This window comes from Erinaceus europaeus, chromosome 4 (assembly GCF_950295315.1).
Source record: "Erinaceus europaeus chromosome 4, mEriEur2.1, whole genome shotgun sequence".
Lineage (NCBI taxonomy): Eukaryota > Metazoa > Chordata > Mammalia > Eulipotyphla > Erinaceidae > Erinaceus > Erinaceus europaeus.
The window spans coordinates 144,469,830-144,493,454 of record NC_080165.1 but is presented as its reverse complement, the minus strand read 5'-3'; the positions used below and the strand labels follow the sequence as shown (position 1 = coordinate 144,493,454).

Here is a 23,625-nt window from a genome sequence, read left to right as displayed (position 1 = left end):
AGAAAGAAGGTGATAGTATTTAAAAATTCAATTAGGGCAGGGGCCAGGAGGTGGTTAAGCGCACACATTACAGTGCACAAGGACCAGGGTTCAAGTCCCTGGTACCCACCTGCAGGGGGAAAGCTTCACGAGTGGTGAAGCAGGGCTGCAAGTATCTCTCTGTCCCTTTCCTCTCAATTTCTCTCTGGCTCTATCCAATAATAAAGGAATAAATAAAAAATTTAAAAAATTCAGTTAGGGCCTAGGATCCTCTAGGTTTACTTATCTAATATATATATGGTGTTATGAAGGTTGTGTTCTGGGAAACAAAACTGAGCAATAAGTTTGCCAGGAGTGGAGAAGTTCGGTGTCTTAACACTGTAAAGTGCAACTACAGGGGAGCAGGTGGTGGTGCACCTGGTTAAGCACACACATTACAGTGCGCAAGGTCCCGGGTTCAAGTCCCCAGTCCCCACCTGCAGGGGGAAAGCTTCACGAGTGGTGAAGCAAGGCTGCAGATGTCTCTGTCTCTCCCCCCTCTCTATCTCCCTTCCCTCTCAATTGCTCTGCATCAAATAAGTCAATAAATTTTTGTTTTTTTTTAAAAAAAAAGAGCAACTGCAAGATTTTCACGGGACTGTCCTGACCATCCATTACCTCCCCGTCCTAGAACCAGCTTTCAAATGATGGCCTCGTGGCCACCCGCACAGCTGCACTGCCTGGATCTGGGTGGGGAGGAAGGGGAAGTCAGCCATCACCTTCAAGGGAGGTCAGAGGTTACTGGACACACCACAAACACTCAGCATTTCCTGTTTCTGAAGTATAGATGAAGCAAGAACCTCCCCTGGACCATTTGTATTAGTCTGCCTCTTCTGGACATTAAGAAACTAAACCCACCTTTAATCTTAGAGACCATGACCCCAGGCATATAGAATAGACCCCTGAATAGTAGACTAATCTTAATTTCCCAGCCAGACAGGTGGGAAAGCCAATCGTAGGTGCAGTGTTCTGGGAGAGCAGAACCAGGGAGGTCACTGCTTTGATAACTGAAGTTCAGTCATGAGTCTCTCTCGACACTAGCTGCGCCTCTGCTGATGGAGTGACTGTGGGGCACAGGTTTCAAGACAAAATAAAACACGCCAAGCTTCATCTCCACCACCCCCCACTCCTTCTTCCTAGTAAGACCCCAGTTTGTGCGAGTTCCCACTCTCTGCATTGATGTCCTTCAGACCTCAGCTTTAAGGCATGAGTCTGACAAATGGTTCAGGGCAAAGATGTAACTTGAAAGCCTGGAGAGGCAGCATAATGGTTCTGCAGAAGACTCTCATGCCTGAGGCTCTAACGTCCCAGATTCCATCCCTTGCCCTGCCATAAGCCAGAGCTGAGCAGGACTCTGGTTGCGTCCTATGTGTATCTTTCTCTCTGTTAGTAAAAAAAAAAAGTGACTTGAAGAGTTGACTTGAGAAATTGACTTCTGGGGAACAGACGGTAGGTAGCACAGCAGATTAAGCACACATGGCTCCAAGCGCAAGGACCAGAATAAGGATCCCAGTTCGAGCCCCCGGCTCTCCACATGCAGGGGAGTCACTTCACAGGTGGTAAAGCAGGTCTGCAGATGTCTGTCTTTCTCTCCCCCTCTGTCTTCCCCTCCTCTCTCCATTTCTCTCTGTCCTATCCAACAACGACGATATCAATAACAACAATAAAACTACAACAACAAAAAAGGGCAACAAACAGGAAAAAAAAAGAAATTGACTTGTATGGAAGGTTTACTAAGGGAGAAGAGACATACACAGAACTTTCTTTTCAGTTTCCTTTTATCAGGTATGATGCCAACTGCAGATCACAGAATGATCGCCTCGAAAAGACTTAAAGAATAGGGCTCGTATTATGCAACATGACAGGGGTTGCAGAGTTAGTGCGGGGCTAGAATTGGTCAGCTTAACTGCTGAGCAATGTATATGATTCTATCCTGCTTATTTCTCCATTCTCCTTGGGCTTATGCCACAGACAGCCCCCAAATGTCTGCCATATAGATTCATTACATGCAGGAACCATTTCTCTCTAGATACCATCTTTAAAAAAAAAAAAAAAAAAGTCCCTCCCCTGATTTTTTTCAGTTGATTTTTCCAAACATTGAATTGGTTAAACTTTCACGAGATAAGTAGTCAAGGTACAAACATTTTAGAGAGACAGGGAGACCTAACTCATTATGATAGTGACATAGACCTAATTTTGGCAAGGGGAACTGGACAGCAGGATTAAACTAATCGTGATTTACCACAATAGCTAGAAGTAACTTCCTATGAGTCACAAAGAGGACGGACATCTGAACAAATTCAGGTATATTAACCAGGAAAATGAACAGGGGGTCTGGGGGGCAGCTGCGGTGGAATAGTTGGCCTGCACAGAATGCTGCTTTTCCGTGGGCATGATCCAGAGGCAGGCCCAGCCCCGCAGATTTATTGTTAATGTACCTTTCCTGGCAGAGCATGAGACTTGCTCACCTGGTTCAATCTTTTTGTTGTTGCCCTTGTTGTTATTACTGTTGTTGTTATTGCTGTTGTTGGATAGGACAGAAAGAAATGGAGAGAGGAGGGGAAGACACAGAGGGGGAGAGAAAGATAGACACCTGCAGAACTGCTTCACTTGCTTGTGAAGCGACTCCCCTGCATGTGGGGATCCGGGGTCTCGAACCAGAACCAGTCCTTGTGCTTCACGCCATGTGTGCTCAGCCTGCTGTGCTATAGTCCAGCCCTCCATGCCCCGGTGGTCTGTTCTTTTTTCTCTCTGTCTCTATAGAAAAGGGGGGAGGAGTAGGAAGGAAGGAAGGAAGGAAGGAATGAAGGAAGGAAGAGGGGGAGAGAAAATGGGAGGCATAGTGAAAGACTGGATAAAGAAATGGGTTTTTAAGACAATACTGTGTTCTTTGGAACAAAATGGATGGAACTGGAGGTTAGTGAAACTGCTTAGTGAAGTAAAGACATGAAAGACAATTACCAGATGGTCTCACTTGTCTATGGATTCTAGAGATCTGATACACAAGAACTTGAAAAAACAGATCAGATGCAAGCAAACTGTTTCGAATATTTGTGAGAACTCTGGTGGTTATCTTCTGGAGGTGGGAATGTTGGGGTGCAGAACTTTGGTGGGGGTTGGTGTGGAATGATACACTGTGATCTTAAAATTTTGTAACCTACTATTCATCACCAATTAAAAACTGAAGGTAAAAAAAAAAAGAAGTGGGGGGGACACCCTAGGATTACCTGAAAAAAATTGGGATTAAATCTTTGACCTACCACTTTCTATCTGAATAAAAATTAAACTTGTTCCTCATGGGGAAAATAAAAAGAAAGAAAAGGAAAAAATGATTTTTTAATAGGTAACTACCAAAGTCTGTTTAGAACATTCTTTCTATCTTTACTGCTTTCCATTTAAGTCTATTTTATGAAATAGTAATCCTGGAAACAGCTCTGCTTTCCTGGTGGCTTACACTCCTGCCCTAACTGGGATTCAGTTCCCGTTTATTCAAATGATAAGGAAATTTGTTTCTTATTTCTCAAAAATTTTGACAGTAGAGCAACCACGAAATTGTAAAATAAAACTGGGTTGCTTTCTTGCAAAATGTATCCATCTGGTTTACATATCTATCCATACTTTGTTTTCTGTTAGCCCCAGAAAGTCATCAAGGTTTATTTCTAAACGTGTAATGAAAGCCAAATTATCTGTGGTCCTGTGTTAGTTTTGAAGAATGATTCATGCTTCATAATGGAAGTGTACATGAGTGGAAGCATACATGCCTTTGAATTTCCTGAGTTCTTCAGCATTCTTGGCACTTTTTGACATGACTGTCTTCCTATTCTTTTCAGAGCTTTGGAGGCTGTGGACAGAAGCCATGTGGCTGGAGAGTTCCAGGAGTTTGCACTCTGTAGAGAGTCCCAGTTGCCTCATATCACCAGGGACACGCCTGTTACTTTACCTGCAGAGTTTAGGATCTTTAAAAAGGTAATACGTCATTTCCAATAGTTCACTCGCAGGCCAGAGCACATTAGTGAAGCAGAGCACTGTAAGAAGTGGCCTCCTGTGTTATCTGATTGAAAAAGACTTTGTCCTGGAGGTCTTTTGTCTACGTTTTTCTCTTTATACAGGTCATGCTTTCATACACTCAGAAGGCATATGAAGTAATGCATCAATATCTGTAATTTGTAGTTTTTCCCCACAGGGACCATTTAAATTACTTTCTACTATGAAATATTTGGAATTATTAGGGTGTAGTTGTGATTTTTTAAAAATTTTTTATTGATTTAATTATAATCAACAAGTCCATTGGATAGAAGGGGTGCAATTCCACACAATTCCCACCACCAGAGTTCTGCATCCCATCCCCTCCACTGGAAGCTTTCCTATTTTTTATCCCTCTGGGAGTATGAACCCAAGATAGTATTGGGGTACAGAAGGTGGAAGGTATGGCTTCTGTAACTGCTTCTCTGCTGGACATGGGTATTGGCAGGGAGATCCATACCTCCAACCTGTTTCTATCTTTCCCTGGTGGGGCAGGACTCTAGGGAGGTGGGGTTCCAGGACACATTGGTGAGGTCATCTGTCCAGGGAAATCAGATTGGTGTCATGGTAGCATCTGCAGCTTGGTGACTGAAAAGTATTAAGATACAGAGCAGAACAGATTGTTTAATAGTCAAGAACCTAAAGGCAAGACTATAGCAGGTGAGATTTGGGGTCTCCACTTTGGAAAAATCTAGGAACAATATAAGAATATAGCAGATGAAAATTGACGTCTTCATGTTGGAAGGATCTACGAAATTTATTTTAGATATATTCCAAGGGGCCCATACTTGACTAATTTTCCTTAATGACTCTGAGTTAGCTATATTACCTTAAAAGGCAAGTTTTTCCTGGGTATGGGGTTGGTTGGTGGTGGAGAATATACACATTAAAAAAAGTAGTTTGTTGAGAAAGATAAGAGAGATCAGAGCATCACTCTGCCATTGTATGCGGCGCCATGGTTAAACCTAGGATCTCTCTCATGCGAGATGTGCACTCCAGTGCTCGTCTTGCCCTGGCCCAAAGTATATGCATGTCAGTTGCATCAGGTCACACGTGAGAAGGCATTCTCAGGCTGGCGAAATAGCTCACTTGGATAGTTTGCCGCTTCGCCATACACTTTGACAGGGTCTCGCTGGGCTCCCCCACATGGAAGGAAACTTGAGTGCTGTGGTTTCTTTCAGTCTCTCTCTATCTACCTCTCTTTGCCTGTTTGTCTCTGAGAGAGAGAGGGAGGAGAGGGAGCTGTCTGCAGGCAGAAGAGTAAAATTGTATTTTTCCTGTTAGCTGCCTAGCCTGAGAGTTGCCCACACATTGTTTTTTAAATTTCTTTATTAGGGGACAACACATTTCTTATTACAACTTATGACAAGATCAGTGAAAGCTAATAGTGAAAGATATTTTTTCATGAAAGAATACCTTCTTGTCCCAAAGAATATGCTTTAATGCTGCCATTATTTTTTTTTAAAGGAAAGAAACGAAAAGAAAACTAAGTATAAGATGAAATATTTGATGAATAGATGCAAAACAGTATAAGTAAACTTAATAATACTGAACTGTACATTTAAGATGATTAATAAGTTCAGTTTTATGTGATATCTGTTTCCCCGGAATTACATTGTTTTAAAATTAAAAATTACTTAGAGAGGAAGAACAGTAAGAAAAAAAGGGACAAGATAGGGGGGCGAGTGGTAGCTCAGCGGATTAAGCACACATGGCACAAAGCACAAGGACAAACTTAAGGATCCCGATTCATTCGAGCCCCTTGCTGCCTACATGCAGGCAGTCTCGCTTCACAGGCGGTGAAGCAGGTCTGCAGGTGTCTCTCTTTCTCTCCCCCTCTCTATCTCCCCCTCCTCTCTCCATTACTCTCTGTCCTATCCAACAACAACAACATCAATAACAACAACAATGATACAACAAGGACAACAAAAGGGAAAAAAATAGCCTCCAGAAGCAATGGATTTGTGGTGCAGGCACCAAGCTCTGGAGGCAAAAAAGAGAGAGGGAGAGGGAGAGGGAGAGGGAGGGGGAGGGAGAGAGGGAGAGGGAGGGGGAGGGAGAGAGGGAGAGGGAGAGGGAGAGAGGGAGAGGGAGAGGGAGAGGGAGAGGGAGAGGGAGAGAGGGAGAGGGAGAGGGAGAGGGAGGGGGAGGGAGAGAGGGAGAGGGAGAGGGAGGGAGAGAGAGAGAGGGAGAGGGAGAGGGAGGGAGAGAGGGAAAGGGAGAGGGAGAGGGAGGGAGAGAGGGAGAGGGAGAGGGAGAGGGAGAGGGAGAGGGAGAGGGAGGGAGAGAGGGAGAGGGGGAGGGAGAGGGAGAGGGGGAGAGGGAGAGAGAGAGGGAGAGGAGAGAGAGAGGGAGAGAGGGGGGAGGAGAGAGAGGGAGAAAGAAAAGAAAAAAGAAAAGAGGGACAAAATGAGATTATTAGCTCAGCTTTGCGAACACACTTACTAAAGTGGAATTATAAAGAGGAAACACGCATCACCCTATGCACGAGGGCCGCAGAAACCTTTGAAGTGTTCTCTGTATTTTTTCAAACATTAATGGCTCATGTTTTATATTCTATTAGAACTTGACACTTCTAGGTGAGAAATTCTGCAGAGAATGCTTTCTAACTCAAAGTAGCATAATGCCAATTAGGATACTAGAAAATTATATTTTATAAAAGGTTGAAATAAAAATTAAATTATCCAACTTATTCAAGCTGCTTTTGCATCTTTTTTTTGTTTTTTTTTTAAGAAATTGTTTATAACTAGAAAGCAGATATGGTCAATCTAGTCATTAGACTTACTTAGAGTTTCAAGTTGTTTCCTATATTTGTTCATAAAGAACTTGAAATAAAAATAACTGTGATATACTACAACTTAATATCCTCTGATAGCTACTAAAATCCAAGAGATGATTGATGGAAGCATTTAGAATTGAGACAAAAGCCAAATCAGAACAACAAAACAAGCAAAATCTTCCCTGAGCATTAAACCATAAAAGGCTCTGTAGCTTATGGTCCGACAGGAGTCCTGTCTTCACAGTAATGGTATCCATCTACACTCTTATTATCGATGCTTATTAGCTCTTCGGGGGGGCCTCAGAAAGCCCTGGGTATTGGGAAGCCATTGAGAAGATTCTTTTATACATCCCAAGAAGGAAGTGGTAGGGTGTTACTAGGAGAGCGGGCTGAGCCAAAAGAGAGTGCAAACCAGTGGGGTTTAAACCAGTGCCCTGCAGGCAGGGCAGGTCTCAGGTAAAAATGATGATTATGTAAATAGACCACAGCGTTAAGCAGTGGGGAGCTGGCATACTGTCCAACATGGAGTCATAAGCCGAAGGACTAAGAGCTAGGTATAGGAAAGGACCCAGGGCAGAGAGAAGGGCAATAACTCAAAAGAAGGAGCAAGTGGAGACAGGCTGTCCTTCTAGCTACACTGACTCCATGTGTCACTGGAAATGGGGTCAAGTCAGGTGCTGCCTGTACTCTCTCGACCTCAGCCACACCCTCTGCTTTGGATATGGTCAAATATTCACAACAGGAACAACTGCCCATGGGATCTACTTCTGCATCTGTTGTCTCTCTCACCACCCTCTCTTGCCTCTCTCTCCCCTCCATCATCCTTCTTGGCACTCCTGCCTTTTTTTGGACTTTTCTCTCTGGATCCCTCATGTTCTATTAGAGCTGGAAAAAAGAAGGAGGCAACACGACAGACTTTCTGTTCCCCACTGGTTGTTCTCTACTCGATGTCTATTGAGATCTCAGCTGAGAGGAGCGATTGAAGCATTCTTAGAAGAACAAGACACTCCTCACCACTCCTTTGGCCAGTACTACTGGAGAACAAAGATTGATTCCACTTAATTTTAGGTAGTGAGGACTAATGTCCAGAGTCATGCCTTCCAAAAACTTTTTTTTTTTTTAAATCCACCATCTAGCCTGGTCACTTCCTACTAGATTTAGCAGATTCATAAGGCAGCTATAGCAGAACCACCATGACATCTTACCCAGGCAGAAGTTCAGGTCAGAAGTTCTTAAGATCCAAGTTGTCTGGCTCTCAAAGTGTTATGTTCATACTGAAGCAATTATCACTCTCAAAATTATATCTACATGTTTCAGAAAATGTTCACATTTTTATTTACATTAAAGTTAATCAATTTACCTTGCTGAGAGCAAGAATTCATTCACTGTTTTCTACATTCTGTGTTATTGTTTATCATGCTATTCAAATTCCTTAAAGCTGGTACTACTAAGTAGAATCCTTCCATTAAAATGAGAAGACATTTCCTATACACGCTTGTGTAAATGGAAATACAGATTTATAATTACAAAGATAGTATTCCTTCTCAAGTGCATATATATATACATATATATATATATATATATGTATCAGCTAGGAGAAAGCATAACTTAATCAAAACAAAATATTACCATATTTTTTACATACTCACTTGGAGTCTCATTAGGAATTTCATATTTATTTACACAAAGCAGTTTTTTTGTAAGTAACTCCATAAAACCTCTACTCAGTTTTAAAGTGGGAGATACATTGGTGTTAAATATTTATAATAGACCAGTTTTTCTTATAAAAGAAAGTCAGATGGAAGTCACAGCACTAAATGAGTGTATATATTGTAGAGCATATGTTACATACGTGTTGAATGATTCTCTTTGAATTTAAGCTTAAAATTGTAGGTATGTGTTTTCCTGTGCTTGTTTTCAGGTGTGCATTTAGTATTTATCATACTGTGTTTATTGCTTAACTCATTTTGCAAATGAAAATATCTTAATTCCACTACATTTCCAGGTATTTGCAGGATATGAAGAAGACCCTTTCTTAAAGTATTTCAATTGATTTAAAAAAAATAAAACAAGAATACTGAGAAATATTGCTAATTAAAGTTAGCATCTTTTTTATTTGGAAAAGACAGTGAAAGGAAGGGGAGAGAGACAGGGAGAGAGAGACAGAGAGAGAGACCTACACTACTGCTTCACCCCTTATAAAGCTTTCCCCTACAGGTGGGGACCAGGGGCTTGAACCCAGATCCTTAAGCACGGTAACTGTGCTCAACCAGGTGCGTCACTGCCTGGCCTTTAAAATTAGCATCTTAAGGGGCTGGACAGTGGCGCACCTGGTTGGCTGCACATATTAATGTGCAAGACCCCAAATTCAAGCCCTGGGTCCCTTTCTGTCTGGGGGTGGGGGAAGGAAGCCTTGCTGGCAGTGAAGAAGTGATGCTGGTGTCTGTCTTTCTCTCTTCCTCTCTAAAACCCTGCTCCCTCTCAGTTTCTATCTCTAGCCTACAAATGAATAAATAAAATACTAGAGTTTATAAAATTTGAAAAATAAAAGTAGCATCTTACAAGAGGAGAGTTATCTTAAAGGAAACCTCCATGGTTTCTAGTCTGAAAATCTTTTAATCTACCATTAATTACAATCCATTATTTTGGCCTGGAGAATTGTATGAACATAGTGACTGTAAGTGAAACGGTCATATTGTTAATTCACTGAGAAGCTCAGTTCCAACAAGTACAGTGGAATAGACAGGTAACAGCAATTATTTGATTAATTCAGGCAAAAAATTACTTTGCGTGGAACATTTAGATTCTTTTCTTCTTGATGGTCTGGATAAAGACTCTCTTTTTCTACTGTCTATAAGTGTGTTTATTATTTTTTTTGAAAGGAAAATTAAGCCTCACCCACCTCTCCAAATAACCCAGAAGGAACTATAATCTATAAAGTAAAAGCCTTGGCAAATCTGTCTTGCCCAGTCAGAAGCTGTTTGGCAGCTGGGGAGGGAGATGGCCCAGGGGTTAGAGAGAACTTCGTGCAGGTGTAAGGCCCGGGGGTCCATCCTTGGCATTACATTTACTGGTGTGGTACTCTAGTCTATCTTGCTCATAAAAAGAAAAATCTGGGGAGTCGGGCGGTAGCACAGTGAGTTAAGCACACATGGCGCAAAGCGCAAGAACTGGCGGAAAGATCCCGGTTCGAGCCCCCGCTTCCCACCTGCAGGGGAGTCATTTCACAGGCGGTGAAGCAGGTGTGCAGGTGTCTTTCTCTTTCTCCCTCTCTGTCTTCCCCTCCTTTCTCCATTTCTCTCTGTCCTACCCAACAATGATGACATCAACAACAATAATAATGACTACAACAATAATAATGACAAACCAACAGGGGCAACAAAAGGGAATAAGTAAATATTTTTTAAAAGTTTTAAAAAAAGAAAAATCTGTAAAAAAAAAAAAAAAAGTCATTTGTACATTTGATTCTTGTCATTATATCTCTGCCACATTCAGGAGGCATCTAATCTCCTTCTTGGGATTAAACTCCTTCTACGTCATCTAAAACAACGTGTGTCCTCTTACACCTGAACAACCTTGAAAGTGGTCCAATCACGGTCGCGGTTGACAAATTTCCCGATTGCCCAAGTAATCTTATAATTGTTAAGGTGGAGCAGATCCTGATTTCCAGCCAGGTTATTCTAGTTTGGTCAATAAGCATTAACGAATTAACTCAATAAGCATCGGTTAATGGAGCAGAGAGGGAAAAAGCAGTTTCTGACATCTATCCATGTTTCCCAGGGAGGTGACTATTTTGAGAGCTGAAGTCCTACTACCCTTCCCATGATTATTATTTATCCTTTTTAAAAGTGATATTCTCTCTTCCTTTCTCCTCCCTCTCTCTTTCTTTGACATAAATCTATTGATTTTTATCCCCCTGAAAGTACCATCCTACCTCCATTTCTTAGACGCTCTCTGCGTCTACCTGGGACACTTCGTTTTGGGAGGTACTGTGGTCTCCAGGATGTAGCTCAGTGAAAGACTTGTTTTCTTTTCTGTTTCAGGTACAAGCATTGTCTTCCTTTATGGTAGTGACTGTGGGTGTTGTCTACTTACATATGTATAAACAAACATATACATATGAACCAGTCATTGTAGTTCCTGTGTTACCCAGAACTAGAAGGCTGGCTTTGAAGGTTTTGTTTTGTTTTTTAAAGAGTGTAATGATACATTTACTATTTTCTTCTAAATACTATCTTTTCTTTTTGAAAACAAATTCTTTAGGAAGTCGGGCAGTAGTGCAATGGGTTAAGTGCACATGGCGCAAAGCACAAGGACTGGCGTAAGGATCCTGGTTTGAGCCCCCTGGCTCCCCATCTGCAGGGGAGTCGCTTCACAAGCAGTGAAGAAGGTCTGCAGGTGTCTATCTTTCTCTCCCCCTCTCTGTCTTCTCCTCCTTTTTCCATTTCTCTCTGTCCTATCAAACAACAATGACATCAATAACAACAACAATAATAACTACAGCAAGGGCAACAAAAGGGAATAAATAAATAAATAAATATTTTAAAAAATTCTTTGAACAATACTGAAACATTAAAAATAAAGACTCAAATTCTTTCTTCACCCCTTGAGGTGCCCTTTCCCCTTTGCCGTTTCTATGAGTTATAAACAGAGTTTGGTCCTTTAACTACCAAAAGAGGAACATATACTCTCTACAGTTCAATAACTTGTTTACGGAGAAAGTTTTGTGATCATCTTGCCAGGTCAGTATCAGTAAATCTGTGTCTTTGAACTGTTGCATTATGTTCTGTGATGATTAGGCTCTTTACCACTTTTTGTGAAAATTTAAGTCATTTTCACTTTTTTTCTTTTATAAACAGTGTTGTCTTCTTTCCCCCTTTATTGGGGGGGGATTAATGGTTTACAGTGGACAGTAAAATACAGTAGTTTGTACATGTGTAACTTTTCTCAGTTTTCCATGTAACAATTCAACCCCCTCTAGGTCCTCCTCTGCCATCATGTTCCAGGACCTGCACCCTGTCTCCCCACCCCCTCCCCAGAGTCTTTTACTTTGGTGCAGTACACTGACTGACTCCAGTCCAAGTTCTGCTTTGTGTTTTCTCTTCTGATCTTATTTTTAAACTTCTGTCTGTGAGTGAGATCATCCCATATTCACCCTTTTCTTTCTGGCTTATCTCACTTAACATGATTCCTTGAAGCAACCTAGTTATCCAACAACAGATGAGTGGCTGAGTAAGTGGAGGTATACATACACAATGGAATACTACTCAGCTATTAAAAATGGTGGATTCACCTTCTTCACCTTATTTTGGGTGGAGCTTGAAGGAATCATGTTGAGTGAGATAAGTCAGAAAGAGAAGGATGAATATTAGGATGATTCATAGACAGTAAGAAAAGGATGAATATTAGGATGATTTATAGACAAAAATGGAAAAATAAACAGTGTTGTCTTTGTGAATATTTTGTTTGATGGCTACTATTTACTGTTCAGGTCACAGCAAAGATCATTTTATTTGAGGTACAGAACTGCAGTTCTATGAGCACAGCTCCTAGAAATACTCAAGTTGTATACCCAAATGGTACAGGATCTAGAACACTTAAGATTCTAAAAATGGTGGACCCATTCATGCTCCAGTTTATGTTAATGGGATCTTCAGTTGTGCAGTTCAGATTGGTGGAAGCTTTATCAAGAGTTGGTGGGTCAAATTTCAATCCTAGGGGGTCGGGCAGTAGCGCAGCAGGTTAGGCGCACATGGCGCAAAGCACAAGGACCAATGTAGGGATCCTGGTTCAAGCCCCTGGCTCCCCACCTGCAGGGGAGTCGCATCACAGACGGTGAAGCAGGTCTGCAGGTGTCTGTCTTTCTCTCCCCCTCCCTGTCTTCCCTTCCTCTCCCCATTTCTCTCTGTCCTATCCAACAACAAATGACATCAACAACAACAATAATAACCACAACAAGGCTATAACAACAAGGGCAACAAAAGGGGGGAAAAGTGGCCTCCAGGAGCAGTGGATTCATGGTGCAGGCACCGAGCCCCAGGAATAACCCTGGAGGCAAAAAAAGAAAAAAAAAATTCAGTTCTAGGTGGTCTATAACATGGTGGTTTGGAGTCGGCTTTTTCTTAGAAGTGGACACACCTGGCTATGCCAAATGGTCTGGGGCAGTGGAATATGCATGGGGTTATGTCTCCTATTTCTTGTCAACAGTATTTCTGTGTGATAAACTCCCTACAAATGGAACTTCAGAATCAAAAGTATACATATTTTTAAATGCTATACATATCCAGACAAAACTGATTTTGTTAATCTAAGTTCCTAGCATTATGGTCTTAAAAAACCATGGAGAATATGACTGGTATACTTTTTTTAAAAAATTTCTTTATTGGGGGATTAATGTTTTACAGTTGACAGTCAATACAGTAGTTTATACATGCATAACATTTCCCAGTTTTCCACGTAATACAACCCCCACTAGACCCTCTGCCATCCTGTCCCAGGACCTGAACCCTCCCCCCACCCACCACAGAGTCTTTTGTTTTAGTGTAATACACCAACTCCAGTGACTGGTATACTTACCACTCTGTGAATGCTGCATGTTACCAGTCTTTTTCATTTTGCCAATACGTTGGTATATTGTTTAAAAATTTACTAGGAAAATGGTAAGATTGCTTGGGTGCAGATTTATTCTTATATATCCTGTGTTGAAGTCATCGCACCCAGGTCCTATGTTTTTCCATCTGATTGCTATCAGCTTCCTCCCAGTCATGGTCTTATCACTTAACTGGACAGCTTTTCAGAAACTGTCCTTTCATTTTCTTTTTCTCTTTTGTGTGTGCTTTGGGATGCTTATCTTACTGAAGCTACTATGTTAAAGTGATTGTCACTGATCTTCAGAATTATTAAAAGTGGTGTTTTCATATAGGATATTTTTATCTTCCTACTATTTACCCCCCTTCTTTTTAAATAGCTTAGTGTTTTGTTATCTCATAAAGCTTTAAAGTTGTTCTGTGTTCATGATGGAGCCGTTACACACTGAAAAAATGGGAATCATTTCTATGATAGCTAGAGAGAAGGCATCAGAAAAGAAGGGAATTAGGACTGTGGCTTCTGAAATCATTTTTAAATTTTTTATATTATCTTTATTTATTTATTTGTTGGATAGAAACAGTCAGAAATTGGGAATCAGGCAGTAGCACAGGAGGCTAAATGCAGGTGGTGCAAAGCGCAAGGACCAATGGCTTAAGGATACCATTTCAAGCCCAGGGGAGTCGCTTCACAAGCAGTGAAGCAGGTCTGCAAGTGTCTGTCTTTCTCTCCCCCTCTCTGTCTTCCCCTCTTCTCTCCATTTCTCTCTGTCCTATCCAACAACAACAACATCAGTAACGGCAACAAAAAAGCAACAAGGGCAACAAAAAAGGGGAATAAATAAATAAATATTTTAAAAAAAGAAACAGCCAGAAATTGAGAGGGAAGGGAGTGATATGGAGAGAGCCGGAGAGACCCCTGTAGCACTGCTTCACCACTTGCAAAGCTTTCCCCCTGCAGGTGGGGACTGGGGGCTCGAACCTGGGTCCTTGCTCATTGTAACATGTGCTCAAGCAGGTGCCCCCACTACCCCAGCCCATGAAATAATTTTTTGGGTGCACGTCTAAGGAATTAACAAAAGTTACAGTCACTGAAATGTTCTTTTCCTCTCCTGCATATCTTCTAGTTCCTTTGTCTCAATGAATTTCTTACACTCATTCTTAGAGATATTCACAGTCATCCTAGAATCAAAGCATCAAGAACTGAAAACATTTAAATTACAGTCCTTAGGGATTCTGTTTCCGGCATTAACATTAAGACAGGTCCATTTCCTCTAGGAATACCTGGGTGGTGAGCCTCCTGAGCCCTCATGCTCACAAGAGCTCTAGGTAATCTGTAAACTCGAAGGATTGTGACGCCACAGGCAAACGCAGAGCTCTGTACAGGTGGTAATTACTGTTATTGCTCCTCAGTGCAGCCTTATGTTTCAAGCTGAATTCCTACCAGCTAATGCAGACGTGGGGGGGGGGGTGGTGGTAGGAATTCAGGCTCTGGTGACCTCATGCCCATAATAAAGAGGAGTCGCTGCTCAGATGCTCATTCGCTTTCCTGAAGGCGTCAAGAGAGGATCATGTCTTATTGACTGAAGAGATGGGAATTTGCGCTTTTGACTTCTTTTGAATGGATGAAGGGTTTTCCCTAATCATAGTAGAACTTTTCTTTTGGTCAGAATACCTCCTTGAGGAAATCCTCCTTTTTTGAGGACAACAGCCTGAAGCTAAACTCTGAAGATCTTTGCACCAGTTGGAACCAAATCTGACTGTATTTAGTTCTCTCTCTCTCTCTCTCTCTCTCTCTCAGTCCTTCCCTCCCCTCTCCTCTCCTCTTCTCTCTCTCTCTCCCTTCCTCTCTCTCTCTCTCTCTCTCTTTCTGTCTCTCTGTCTCTGGATAGTTTGCTTCTTCTGCAATACTTAATATTCTCTCTCGAAGAAAAGAAAAAAAACTGAAGACCCTTCCAACTCAGAACCTTGATGGGGGGTCGAACCTGCTGTAGCTGTGGCTGTGGCTGTGGCAGGTGTAATGGTTGTGCCAACAACCGCAGCAGGAGTGTAGACACTCGAAATCGACGTTCTGACTCCCGGAACAGATACGATAATTCCAGAAGCAGATACTATGACCGGGATCTTGAGGTAAGTCTTCACCATGGAGTCCCTGACTTACCCTCTGTCTCTTCAGTAATGTTTGAGCATTTTCACTTTATGCAGAACCGATGCCATTTTAACCTGATGCAGTGCAAAGGATACTGGGAGCAACTCATTCATATACTTGTGAATACTTCTTTCTGAATGCTAAATCAATATCTCTATCTGTCTATCATCTATCACCTATCTATCTATCTATCTATCTATCTATCTATCTATCTATCTATCTATCTCTCCTTCCCTCCCTGCCTCCTTCCCTCCCTGCCTCCTTCCTTCTGGAAGTGGTTAGAACATAGCTAGTAAAGTAAATGCCAGTGAGGATAATTCATGTTGAGCAGTATTTTTGGAGACGTCGTCCACACTACTCTAGGCTTTTCAAAATTTCTAATGCTGGGGCTGAGCAGTGGTGTACCCAATTATGTGCACATAGTACTAAGCACAAGGACCCACACAAGGATTTGGGTTTGAGCCCCCTGCTTGCCACCTGCAGGGGGATGCTTCACAAGCAGTGAAGCAGATCTGTGAGTGTCTCTTTCTCTCTCCCTCTCTATCTCTTCCTCCTCTCTCAATTTCTGTCCTATACAATTAAAAACAAAAAGGCAAAAATGACTGCCAGAAGCAGTAGATTCATAGTGTGGGCACTGAGCCCTACTGACAGCCCTACTGACAAAACCACTTCTAATGCTGGACGTCCAGAATGCCAAGTTCTTATGGAAGAGCAGAGGAACACATCACATAAAGGTGGTTTGAGAAGTAGAATGATTTGCTGACAATTCTGGATCTGTATCTCAGGATGGCTGTGTGTGTGTGTGTGTGTGTGTGTGTGTGTGTGTGTGTGTGTGTGTGATGTTTTAAGATTAAGAGATGAGTCAAGACCTTAACCCGATGAATTACTCATCATCCCCAGTCTTTGTTTATAGAAGGCAGTGTGCTGTTTTAGTATCCTGTGAGGTGGCCCTCACTCCCAACCTGAATCTACTTTGATGTTTACTCATTTGCTATTTATTACCTGCCATAAACACTTGTTTGTTTGGCAAAGCCGACCTTTGAAGCTACTGGGATGGAATGCATAGGACGTGCATGTCGCTTTTACAATTTGCTCTAGGAAAGGCATGCCCTATATACTTTTCCTCTGTTGTTTCTCCAGGATCTTCTGTTGTAATCTCCAGGATTACAGTGCAGCCCATAATTTAATGAAATAAGTAATAGATTTTCTAAATATCTGTGTGTATGCCTATGTGTCTGGAACTCACACACACACACACACACACACACACACACATACACACCTCTAAAGAACATCTGAGTGTTGAAGTGACAGTTGAAGGTTTAATAAAACACTGGAAGCTGGCAGTTTGCTGACCACATCAGTCCTCAGGGCTCTCTTAGAAGTTTCTTGTATTCAGAACTGGAGGGAGAGACTTAGTACTTTAATTATCCTGTCTGTCCTCATGACTGGTGATCTTACTGTCATTTAATCTCAGCAGGGTTTTTATTTCTCTTTGCTATTGTACCTGATGGCTCTCTGTTTCAGAAGCTTTAATCAAATGCTACCTATAAGAAAGTAAAAAATTCACTTGGCAGTTAAGCTACTGAGGGATTTTTTTTTTTTTTTTTTTTTTTTTTAGTCAGAGTACTGCTCAGCTCTGGCTTATGGTGGTGAAGGGGATTGAATTTGGGACCTGGGAGCCTCAAGCATGAGAGTCTCTTTGCATAACCATTATGCTATGCTATCTACCCTCACCCCTGAAGAACTTTTTTTTTTTCTTTATGGAATTCCAACCAGTGGTAGAAGATCATGAAAGAAAACTAAAATTTCTATCTGGAAGACAAATAGTTAACGTGAACTTAAATGCTTCCAGTCTTTGAGCAATGTGTGTCTATGGGGGAATCTCTGGATCATGCCAGAGGTGGCATAAATAAACCTCTCCAGGACAACCTGACTTCAGTAAACATTGGGAACTTTGGGCCATGTTACCTAACTTCCTGCTGACTCTGAGTCTTAGAAACCTGACTAGAACACATCACTATCAAGATTGTCCACATAAGAATCCTCAATAATGAGAACACATTTCTCCCACTTGATTTGTTTCATTAGAATCCTAAAATAAAAAAGGACCAACTAAGAAAATGAAAGGAAGGGAAGGGAAGGGAAGGGAAGGGAAGGGAAGGGAAGGGAAGGGAAGGGAAGGGAAGGGGAGGGGAGGGGAGGGAGGGGAGGGGAGGGATGGGTAGGGGAGGGGAAGGGAGGGATGGGGAGAGGAGGGATGGGGAGGGGAGGGAAGGGGAGGGGAGGGGAGGGGAAGGGAGGGATGGGGAGAGGAGGGATGGGGAGAGGAGGGATGGGGAGGGGAGGGAAGGGGAGGGGAGGGGAGGGGAGAGGAAGGGAGGGATGGGGAGAGGAGGGATGGGGAGGGGAAGGGAGGGATGGGGAGAGGAGGGAAGGGGAGGGGAGTGGAGGGGAGGGGAAGGGAGGGATGGGGAGAGGAGTGGAGGGGAAGGGAGGGATGGGAAGGGGAGGGATGGGGAGGGGAGGGGAGGAATGGGGAGGAAGGCTTATCTATCTCTGGAGCTGGTTAGTGGCACACCTGGTTGAGCTCCCATGTGACAGCTCCCGGGTTCAAGCCCCCAGTCCCCACTTGTAGGGGGGAACTTTGCAAGTGGTGCGGCAGGGCTAGGGCTGTAGGTGCCTGTCTTTCTCCTTCCCTCTCTACCTCCCCGATCCTCTCGATTTCTGGCTGTCTCTATCCAATAAATAAAGATAATAAAAAACATTTTTTTAAAAGAAAGTATATGTCTTTCCCAATTGGGACTAATTCTAGGTCCTAATATTCACGTCTTCCGTATACCTGATGTAGTACCTGACTTATAAGAGATACTTAATGTATGTCGTTGCAGTGACTAAAATGGGAATTATAAGGTAGTGAGTGTAAAGAAAAAGGCCAGGGCTCTGACTGAAGCTGTTCTTTAGGCTGTGTTTTCTTAGTTATTTATCTGCCCTGTGCATCACTTTTTATGTTTGTGAATTAGAATATTGAAGTTGTATTAGACAGTACTCTCTTGAGTGCTAGGCATCTCGCTGAAGTGCTGGAGAAAATGCAACAGGAAGAAAACTGGATGGGAGAGAGTAGCTTGGATTTGCAAGTTCGAGGGTGGGCATAAATAGCATAATAGTTATGCAAAGAGACTCACAACTGAGTCTCCAAAGTTCCAGGTTCAGTCCCCCACACCACTAAGTAGTGCTCTGGTAAAAAAAAACAAATAAACAAACAAAAATCTGGATTTGCAAGTTCCATGTTATATCTTTACTCAAAAATGTGCATTCGTGTGAGTTTGCCATATATGACAGAATCAACATTTTATGCTGTCAGTGCTGTGAGAACTGAACTAGACTGCATAGTGTTCTTCTACTTTGATCATTATTTTTAAAGTACTGTAATATTGCTGCCATGGTGCCGTTAATTCACTATTACACACCGTCCTCCCCAACTCAGAATTTTTTTTTCTGGTCACTGGGTTCACTGTATTTTATAATTACTCTTTAAAATCTGGTTAAACTGCTTGACTCTATTCAATTTTCTTCATCTTGAAGAACCATCCTTAAATTGAATGAGTTGTTGGATTTTGTTTCCATCTGAGAATTAGCAAGCTTGATTATCTAACTTGTTCTGATAAAAGTATTATTTTTTCTTCAATTTTATTGAGATATAACTAACATATAGATAGCATCACGTAAGTTGAAAGTGAGCAATGAAGATATTCTTGATCACTTCCTTCTGCTCATTAAAAAGTCATTGATGGGGCTGGGTTAAGTGCACATAGTACGAAGTGCAAGGACCGGCATAGGGATCCCGGTTCAAGCCCCTGGCTCGCCACCTGCAAAGGTATTTCTTCACAAGCGGTAAAGCAGGTCTACAGTTGTCTTTCTCTCCCCCTCTCTTTCTTCCCTTCCTCTCTCAATTTCTGTCTGTCCTATCCAACAACAGCAGTAGCAGCAGTAACAACAACAACAACAAAAATTGAAAGGATGGCTGCAGGAGTAGTGGATTTGTGGTACAGGCATCAAGACTCATCGATAGCCCTAGAAGCAAAAAAAAAAAGTCATTGACTAAGACAATCTCTAAGACTTTGTGAGAACTGTGGTGGCTATTGGTGGAGGGGAACACAGAACTTTGATGGTGGGGGTGATGTCGAACTGTATCCTTGGAATTTTATCATTTTATACATCACTCTTAAAATGTAAAAAGCCACTGGATAGCATGGTATTCAAGTTGGAATTATTGATGGAGTAAGAGAGTTAAATAAATTAATAATTTGTCCTTTCTATGTTGTTAGCTGATCTTTTCTACCTTCATATTGTAAATATATATATATATATATTTTATTAGTGAATTATAAAGTAGGGGTACAGTTTCACAACATCTTCACCACCAAAGTTCTGTGACCCTCCTTATCCCCCTTAGTTTTCCCAAAGTCTTAAGAGAGTCTACCTTCATCTTTTTAAAGGTATTCCAAATAGAAAATATTTTTGATGAAATACTACTCCGCTATTAATGGATTTACCTTCTTCACCTTGAAGCTTGAAGGAATCATGTGAAGTGAGATCAACCAGAAAGAGAAGGATGAGTATGGGATGGTCTCACTCATGGACACAAGTTGAGAAACAAGAACAGAAAGGGGGAACACAAAGTGGAACTTAGACTGGGTTTGGTGGACTGCACCAAAGTGAAGGATTCTGGGTGGGGGTGTCTTGGAGGTCCTGGTGCAGGCTGGTGGAGGAGGACCTAGGCTGGGGGGTGAGAGAAATTTTACACATGTACCAACAACTGTATTTACTGTAAACCATTAATCCTCTGATTAAGAAAAAAATTTTCAAGTGCGGGAGTCAATATTCATCAATTGTCATCTAAAGTATCAAGTGGAACATTGCATATTTTCTAGATATAATAATGACGCATTAATACGGAGATTATAGGGGAAAAAAGGAAAAAAAAAAACCATTAGAAGGTCAAAGTCCAAAGAACAAGGGGAAAGATTCAAACACCCATGTGTTCAATATTTATTCAAAGCTTACTTAAAAATCCCTAGTGCTTCTGCAATTTTAATGCTAACATTCTGCCAGTGGCTTATTCTTCGTTCCTTATGTTTGGTGCATGAGCTATTTATTTATTCATTTCATACTTGTTAATGAGGTACCTTGGGAGTTTCTCCTTTCAGTAAAAATGGTGGAGAATGAAAAGGGAATTGTTGGAAACACAACTATAACAACTTACTCTATGCCAAGAACAAGATGATTTTATTTAAGACAAAATAAATCTAGTGAACCCATTACATTTGATTCTTTGTTAGTCTTTCTTACACTGAGAAGAGGTATCAGCACCTAGGGGAGATGGATTAGCAAAAGTGGAATGCATTTATTTGTAGAGAATGGTTAAAAAAAAAAAGCCAAACAAAAACCCTTAGGAAGTAGATTGTTGTTTTAACAAGCATCGGGTTAAGTCCAGTCTTTAAATATGTATTTAAAGGAATTATAGTAAGGTCTTGATCAAAGAAGTATTCATGGTGAAGGAAATATTTCAGAAGTAGTGGCACAGATATTTCTGGCATAATATAAGGATAGACAGAGAGACGTAAAAAGCTGTGGAGACAGATGGGGACTGGGGTCTCAGACACTGCCCAAGATACTGCTAAAACAGTCGGACTTGTATTAAGGTGCAGGTTATGTGGTCTGGGAGGTGGTACAGTGATAAAATTTTGGACTGTCAAGCATAAGGTCCTGAGTTCTATTCCCAGCAGCACATGTGACAGAGTGATGTCTGGCCCTTTCTCTTTCCTCCTATCTTCCTCATTAATAAATAAATAAAATCTTTTTTAAAAAAAGGTGCAGGTTATCAAGTGGTCTAAAGTCAAGAAATAAGATGATCAGGGGTCGGGCGGTAGCGCAATGGGTTAAGCACATGTGGTGCAAAGCGCAGGGACCGGCGTAAGGATCCCGGTTCAAGCCCCCGGCTCCCCACCTGCAGGGGAGTCACTTCACAGGTGGTGAAGCAGGTCTGCAGGTGTCTGTCTTTCTCTCCCCCTGTCTTCCCCTCCTCTCTCCATTTCTCTCTGTCCTAATCAACAACTAGAACAACAATAATAACTACAATAATTTAAGAAAGGGCAACAAAAGGGACTAAGTAAATATTTTAAAAATAAAAAAATTAAATTAAATTAAAAAAAGAAACAAGATGATCTGTTACATTGAAGAGCAAAAGTAGATGATATGAAAAGAATTTAACGCAGTTCATGAAGCTAGAAAAACAATGTTCATAGACAAATAAAGTTCTTCAGTAAGGGACCTGTTTACAAGGAAAACTCACTTGTTCCTTTTAGATAGTTTTGATTTTGAAGTACTAACCTGAAAACATTCTTGGAGTAATAGGGCAGTGTAGACTAAGAGATTTTGAATGGAATATGCTCTCAGATTCCTTTCTTTCTTCTTTTCCCACTTAGTTTCTGTCTCCCTTTTGTTATTTCTCTCCTTGTAAATTGACATCTAAACTCAATTGGTAGCAAACTCTGACCTGAACCCTCTGGAGAGGCGATTAGCTGGCTAAAAATGAATTGTAATATTTTTCAGCAGAAATATTAAAATATTTTGGTATGTGTACATATTATCTTTCCAAAATCTGAGATGCTTGCTTTTGAAACAGTTCTAACACTAAAAGAATTTTCATAAGAGACTGTGGATCTGTAGTTCAGCTTCCAGAAAGAATGTCATTTAGGGGGCTTTCTGAAATCACACATAAATAGGAGTCATCTACACATATAAATACAGGATAAGAGTCTTAGAATGAAAGATTAAACATGATAGTTTAATCATTAAATAACCATGTGATGAATGAAGCACAACAATTCACACAAATACAATATAAAAACACAACAGGGAATTGAAGACTTGGGTAATTTGAAGAAGAAAATGAAGTTATCAAAAAGAAGACCACGACTGGATTCCTCTAACTCTTGAAGGCTAGGGAGCAGAGGACAGCATACTCCCGGAACTCAAGAGAGAGACTGAGGCTTTTTGATTGACTGGAGGAGAGACCAAGCCTGGGAGGGAAGAGTTAGCGATACAAAAGGAGGGTTTCTCTTTAAATATTGGACAAATTAGGTTTTAGAAGCCAGAGAGAAGAGAAAAGCAGAAGGGATACTATCTCAAATGGGTTAGAAGAGGAAATCATTAGAGTTGAGAAATAAAATTACCACTTGAAAGTGGGTGGAGGGAAGATTTGTTTGAGGAGTGTGGTGGCAGTAACTACTGACAAAAGGATGGTAGGAAGTCAACAGGAAAGCAATATTTTAAAAGCCAAGATGACTAAAAAGCACCGTTCACCTACAAGCCAGATGTGTGTAGTATACTCTTCGGCCCTGGCTCTCTTCTTTACTAGATCATAACATTTACCAGTCCATAAAAAAGGAATATCTTTCTGTGATAATCAGAAATGTATCTTGTGCTTGTTCTGATATAAAAACAACCATGTCTGGGGGCTGGGCGGTGGTACACCTGGATGAAGGCATATATTACCACTGTGAGGACCCAGGTTGAAGCCCCGACCCCCACCTGGCGAAAGACCACTCAAGCCATCAATTCAATCTCCATCAGTTCCTGATGTGGTATGTGTTATAGCCGTGCTAGAGTACAAACTCTTCAGTCAGTGATGGCCTGCACACAGCAGCTTTACTGACAGTATAGACACCACCACACAGCCTGGCTGAGTAGTAGCCTATCCCATCCCAGCTGGGGTAATTACTTGGTGGCGTTCACACAGTGACAGAATTGCCTAGCTCTGCATTTCTTAGAAGGTACATCTGCCATTAAGTGACACACACACACACACAGCTGTGTATATTTTCCTGCTTGTGTGCTTGTCTGTCTAGTATCTGTCTTTCTACAGTACAATATGAACACCATGAAGCAGATGTTTCTTTTCTTTTAAATTTCTTTATTGGGGGATTAATGGTTTACAGTCAACAGTAAAATACAGTAGTTTGTACATGCGAAACATTTCCCAGTTTTCCACATAACAATGCAACCCC

General features: G+C 41.5%; 1 protein-coding gene across 3 annotated transcripts in view; it reads left to right on the top strand.

The window, feature by feature from the left end:
* The first annotated feature begins 3,848 nt into the window (after nt 1–3,848).
* CRYBG1 (crystallin beta-gamma domain containing 1) overlaps nt 3,849–23,625 on the top strand; it is a 149,220-nt gene continuing 129,443 nt past the window's right edge. For 2 of the 3 annotated variants that reach the window (XM_060190680.1, XM_060190679.1), the window contains exon 1: nt 14,974–15,534. In XM_060190680.1, coding sequence (XP_060046663.1) covers nt 15,376–15,534 — 159 coding nt within the window. In that variant the 5' untranslated portion in view covers nt 14,974–15,375. Of the gene's footprint in view, nt 3,985–14,973; nt 15,535–23,625 lie in introns of those variants that run through there. The other variant, XM_060190682.1, reaches the window with a different exon arrangement.